This window comes from Sorex araneus, chromosome X (assembly GCF_027595985.1).
Source record: "Sorex araneus isolate mSorAra2 chromosome X, mSorAra2.pri, whole genome shotgun sequence".
NCBI classification, from domain to species: domain Eukaryota; kingdom Metazoa; phylum Chordata; class Mammalia; order Eulipotyphla; family Soricidae; genus Sorex; species Sorex araneus.
In genome coordinates, this window is record NC_073313.1 from 87,201,400 (window position 1) to 87,207,399 (window position 6,000).

General features: G+C 48.8%; 1 protein-coding gene across 1 annotated transcript in view; it reads right to left on the reverse strand.

Moving 5' to 3' along the window:
- XPNPEP2 (X-prolyl aminopeptidase 2) overlaps positions 1-5,750 on the reverse strand; it is a 38,850-nt gene extending 33,100 nt beyond the window's left edge. The window contains exons 1-3 of the mRNA XM_055122947.1: positions 5,702-5,750; positions 2,940-3,013; positions 1,077-1,187 (exon numbers count right to left, since the gene is read on the reverse strand). Coding sequence (XP_054978922.1) covers positions 1,077-1,187; positions 2,940-3,013; positions 5,702-5,750 — 234 coding nt within the window. The remainder of the gene's footprint in view (positions 1-1,076; positions 1,188-2,939; positions 3,014-5,701) is intronic.
- Between the last annotated feature and the right edge of the window lie 250 nt (positions 5,751-6,000).

The window sequence follows — 6,000 nt, forward strand, 5'->3', positions numbered from 1 at the left end:
TTCTTTTTTTTTCTTTTTGGGTTACACACTGGATGCTCAGAGGTTAGTCCTGGTTCTGCACTCAGGAATCACTCCATATGGGATGCCGAGGAACAAACCTGGGTTGACTACTTGCAAGGCAAGTGCTTTACCCATTGTACTATCTCTCTGGTCCTCTATCTTGTTTCTTGTCTGTTCTTTTTCCCCTACCTACACGTCTGACTCACATATTCTGGGGGCTCTGGATCATTTCAATGTTCATCCTTCAGGTTATGAGAAGAGCTGGGCTGAAGGGCATCTTCTCTTTTTTGCTCTTTGGGTCACACCGGCGATGCACAGGGGTTACTCCTGGCTCTGCACTCAGGAATCACCCCTGGCAGTGCTCAGGGGACCTCATGGGATGCTGGGAATCAAACCTGGGTTGGCCGTGTGCAAGGCAAACGCCCTATCTGTTGTGCTATTGCTTCAGCCTCTGAAGGGCATATTAAAGTCCTTTTAGTCTAATTTTAAGTCCACTTAGGGTAGTACCCCAACAACTAATCCTGGATCTGCTGTTCAGAAATTGATCCAGGGCCGGGTATGTGGCTCTGTGGCAGACTGCCTGCCTCACATGAACGAGACCCTGGCATCACTTGCCACAAAATGCACAGAAATGGATAAAAATCAGTTCTGAAGTTGTTAATAGCATCATTGTTTGTGGTCAAGACGATATGGCGTTGCTGGAGAGAAAGGGCAATGGGATGAGGGCATGCTATGTATGTGGAAGGCCTGGATCAAGCCCCTATACCGGCTGACCCCCTAGCATTGCCTACAGCAACCACCAAACACAGAGCTGGAAGTAGCCCCTAACCACTGCCTGGTGTGACTCTTCTTCTAAAAATAAGATTTTCCAATGTCTTATCTCTGCTATAAAGGAATACAATGTTTCAGTAACCCTAAACTCCCTGATCCAAGCTCCCCATTTTCTTCCTTTGGCCTGACCCATCTTTTCTCTGCCGTCATCTCCTGAGTCTAGAAGCCTTCTTCGACTGGCCAGTTCTCAGTGGCCAACCTCAGGGGCAGGGTAGAGCAAGGGTGTGGGAAAGAGCGGTACTTACCATGTGGGCATCTGTGTCGGGGATGATGTACGCTAAGACATTGTGGGCACGCATCTGCTGGCGGAGTGCGGTGAGCTGCACTGTGGTATTGACTGCAGTCCCTGGAAGGTACTGGCAGCAGAAAGACAGCAAGACACATACACATAGACACACAGTGCTTGCCGAAAATGACACTTGTACCTCCAGCCTCTACAGCAGCCACTAGCTTTTGTTTGGGAACCAGGAGAAGGAGGGCCACTCGGAGGAGCATGGGAAAAGATGTTAGGATTAGTCTCAAATCAGGTGGAGCTGGAGCGATAGGACAGCAGTTAGGGTGCTTGTCTTTCATACAGGTGACTGGGTTTAATGCCCAGCACTGCATATGGTTTCCAGAATCCCACCAGGAGTGATCTCTGAGCCAAGAGGAAGCCCTGAGCACTGCTGGGTGTAGTCCAAAAATCCAACAAAAAATAGACTAGAATCAGGTGCCTGGGCTACATGGAGATGAATTTGTTGAAAACCTTGGAGAGGGACCCTTTGTGACAGTAATAGGACATGACTTTAGGATGGTGGAGCGGGGGGCTAGCAATGAATTATAGGGATCTGAGCCCAGGAACTAAGCCAGGTGGAGGACTGTCTATCTTTGGGTATCTAGAGGTAGAGTTGCCAGATTTAGTAGATAAAGATTCAGATTACGTATACAGACATGCTTGAATTTCAGCTAATCAACAACCAAAGGTTTATAATCATTTTGGAGGTGGTGGTGGTGGAGGTGGTGTGCACTGTAAGTGTTCGGAGGGCCACTCTTGGTTCTGCACTTAGAGGACACTCCCGGTAGTGACAAATGAAGTTTTAATAGAAACGTGTCCCGTGCACTATCTGGATCCTAGAGATAAGTTTATCCAGGAAATTTACACGTAACCAATCATCCTGTATTTCACTGGAGGACTTTGTCAAGCTTCCCCTCACTGGTCTCCGATGAAAATGATGAGAATGAACGAGGTTCCTTCCTCCTCCGATTCTTGCTCCAGCAATTTGGGGCCATAATCCAGAAAGGTCTTCCAAGACCAGTCATTTCTTTCTAATAAACTGGGCGAAGTTTCTGTTTTGTTTTGCCTTTCACTAAGCATTATATCCACTTCTGTCTTAGAATAAAAGTTTGTGGTTTGCCCACCCATCTGCCTGCCCCAGGGCGCTCATAAAGTTGACACTGCAAGCAGATGGCCCCTATGCTTTCGTGAACTGCTTGCAGGCCCAGCAGCCTGGGAAGTGGGGCTTTGATGGAGGCAAGAAGGGCTCTGGCCTCCAGTGTCTTTGCTCCAATTTGCGAGGCCTTTACCCCTGTCCCCAACCCCAGAACCCTCGCCCAAGTCCCTTGCCTTTTTCCCTTGGCTCTTCTAGCCCCATTTTCTTCCTTCCTCCCTCCCTTCTCTGCTTCTTTCCTGACTGTTCCTCTACAACTTGGGTTTCCTCTCTTTCTCCTTTTCTCCCTCCTTCCTCCCCCGCTCACCATCCTCCCCCTTCTTCGGTTCTGCCTTAGCCTCAGTCAAAGACTAGCTGGGGCCCTCCCGCCCCTCTACAGCCCCTCCTTCCTCCCTGCCAGGCTGGAAGTAGATACGTGCTGTGGGAATGGGGGTCTTATTTGTGTGGGGGATGGCGGGAAGAATGTGTTGGGGGAGGGATGGGGCGGATGTCAGACACCTGAGAATGTGCTGCCCGCCTGGAGGGATGTTAATCAGAAACAGGGGCCCCAGAGTCCGGAAATGGGGAGAAAGGCGGGTGAAAGCGAGGGGCTAACAGCTAAGCCAATGGGGGATGGGAGGTCGGTGGGAGCTGCGTGTGTGTGTGTGGGGGGGGGGGGGCCGCGGCGGGGCGGAGCCTCACCGGGGGGTTGGTGGAACAGTTCCGTACATCCTCTCGGCCTAGGTTCGCTGGACTGTGATGGCCCGAGACACAAACTGTAAACCAGGAGAAAAGTCCAGGATCATTCGTGACCAGAGTTCCTAGAAAGCTCGGCGCGCATCCTCTCCCCCTGCCCCCACCGCCCTGCACTCATCGCCACAGGGCCTCCGTCCTCTCTGTCGAATGCCACTTGATAAAAATAATCACATTTCATAGGAAACCAGGCTGAATCAGATGGCACCCTGGGTTACAATCAAAGAAACCTGTTTCACCGACAAGTTATTGCTACTTTTGGGTGAGTTTTAGTGTTCATTAAATCAATTTTTCCCCCTTCTAATCTAATTGGGTCTTTTCAGGGTCTACCGAACTGGAAAAGTTGTGTGGAAATTAAAATTTTGTAATCAAATTTTCTTTGAAATGCTCTAGAGGATCTCACTAAATAATCAGCCCACCTTCATTTCACCCTTCTATAAATCTAATTATATATATATATATATATATATATATATATTGGGTTTGCTTAAATTCAAGGCCCATATCCACCATTCCTTACGATCTAAATCTGCCTATCATTCCAGGCATTTCCATTCCAACATTGTCTCCTGGTGGGGAAAGGTGAGTTAGCATGGAGACCTCTCCACTCTCCTACTACGTGCCAAACACTGAATTCAGCATTTTATCGGTTGTATCTCGTTCCATATTTGCAACAACCCACTACAGTGGGTCTTACCATCTACTTTCTATAGAGAAGAAAACTAAGACTCACGCAGGTTTGGTCACTCACAAAAGTTTTGCCAGAGTGATGCAACAGCAAGACAGGAAGATGATGAACCCGGACACCTGATTTTTTTTAATTGTCCATCATGGCAAAGTAATGACACGAAGGGGATAGTATGTGTGAAAACATTTCTGCTTTGGATTCTGTCGAAAATTTGGTGTGACCCAAAAAGACTCGCCAGTATCTTTTGAACAAACATGTCCTGAGTGTCTATCTTTGACAGGAACTGGACCAAGTACTATAGATGCTGGGTCCCTCAGCCTGAAAGTCCAGTGATCTCTTAGATGCCTGCTGATGCAAGGGCTATCTCCTCAGGAGATAATAGTGCCTGAGAGTGGGGAGACACTGACTTTACTCTCTGACTGGGTTGACCTGGAGATGGCTAGAATTCATGACCATGAATATCCTGCCTAGATTGTCTCATAAGCTCAAAATGGAGTTGGTTAAGAAAATAAACTCTCAGGCTGTGGAGATAGCTCGAGAACTAGAACTTTGTAGTGTGAGTTCCAGATTCAATCTCAGGCATACCACCAAGAATGATTCCCCAAGCACCGAGCAGGGAATTGCTCTTCCTTTCGATGTTCATCTTATCCCTACTGGACCTATGTTACACAGTCTTAGCATGAATCCAGCTAGGTTGATTTCAAGAGAATCCCCTGCTCATGCCATCCAATCACATTCCTCACCCTTCTGCTTGATATCTGAACACTGTAGCTTGCATTCAGCAAAGATTATAGTAAAGTCTGTTTAGCCAGAATCTCCTTACTCTTGTCATCTCTTAGCAATTTCCATTCACTGGCCCTTTGTATTGCTCACTGGGCTCTGAGTTCTCAGCCGCCTTTGCTGCATTCAGAACTGAGCCTGATCTCTCCCTATTGCAATGCCTTAAATAAAGTCTTCCTGGCCATTTTAATAAGTGCCAGGATCTCTTTCTTTCTTTCTTTCTTTCTTTCTTTCTTTCTTTCTTTCTTTCTTTCTTTCTTTCTTTCTTTCTTTCTTTCTTTCTTTCTTTCTTTCTTTCTTTCTTTCTTTCTTTCTTTCTTTCTTTCTTTCTTTCTTTCTTTCTTTCTTCCTCCTTCCTCCTTCCTTCCTTCCTTCCTTCCTTCCTTCCTTCCTTCCTTCCTTCCTTCCTTCCTTCCTTCCTTCCTTTCTCTTCCTTTCTCTCCCTTCCCTTCCCTTCCCTTCCCTTCCCTTCCCTTCCCTTCCCTTCCCTTCCCTTCCCTTCCCTTCCCTTCCCTTCCCTTCCCTCCCCCTTTCTCTCTCTCCTTCTCTCCATTTTTGGGCCACACTCACTGCTTCTCAGGGCTTACTCCTGGCTCTGTGCTCAGGGCTATGTGCTTAGAGGTCGGTTCAGGGATCAAACAGGGGTCAGTTGCCTGCAAGGCAAGCAAACTTGCTCTCTGTACTATCTATCTGACCCCTTATTTTTTCTTGAACAAGTGAAACGAATACTGCCAAACCAGAAATATTTTTGATGGGGAGAAGTCACAACTCATCCATGCTCAGGGGCTATTTCTGGCTCTGTGCTCTGTGTGACCCATGTTAGTGCTCAGGGGATCATGGGTGGGTCCTGGTGATTGAGCCTGGATTGGAGGCATGCAAAGCAACTGTCTTAAGCCCTCAAACCTCTCTGACTCCCAAATCTGAGCCTCTGGAGCCCTTGGTGCTGATTCAGAATTAGAGGGGAAGGCTGAACAAATAACTCAACAGGCAGAATGCATGCTTTCCCCAAAGGAGCCCAGCTTCAAGCCCCAGCGCCTCAGTCCCCCAAGCCCAGAGCTGGGAGCAGTCCCTGACCCCTCCCTGGATGGGGCCCCCAAACTAAACCAGTTAGAGAGGACAAAAAGCAAAAGAAACACCGCATGTCCCAGCCCTCCCTCCAAACCCTTTCTGAGCTCAGAAGTCAGAAGCCAGAGGCCAGAGCCGAACTGCCCTGCTATAAAGGGACAGAAAGGGAGACACATACCACAGAGGAGGACAAGCCAGGGGCCGCAGCCCCTGTCCGGCCAGGCCATGGGGTCTCAGGAAGCCGGAGCTGAGCAGATGGAGGGACGGGGCGGAATGGGCAGGGCTGGCTCCCTTTGCTCTCTTCGTGTAGGCCTTTGCAGGGCAGGAGTGACCAGGGGATGGAGGCTGGTGATGGGGAGGAGGCCTCCGACAGGTGGAAGAAGAACGCGCCCTGGTCTTTTGAATTTGAGGGTTCCAGGAGTCAAGGAGAGTGGAGGAGTCTCAGCTCTCCCTGGCCGCTCTGGTGCCTCCAGGAGT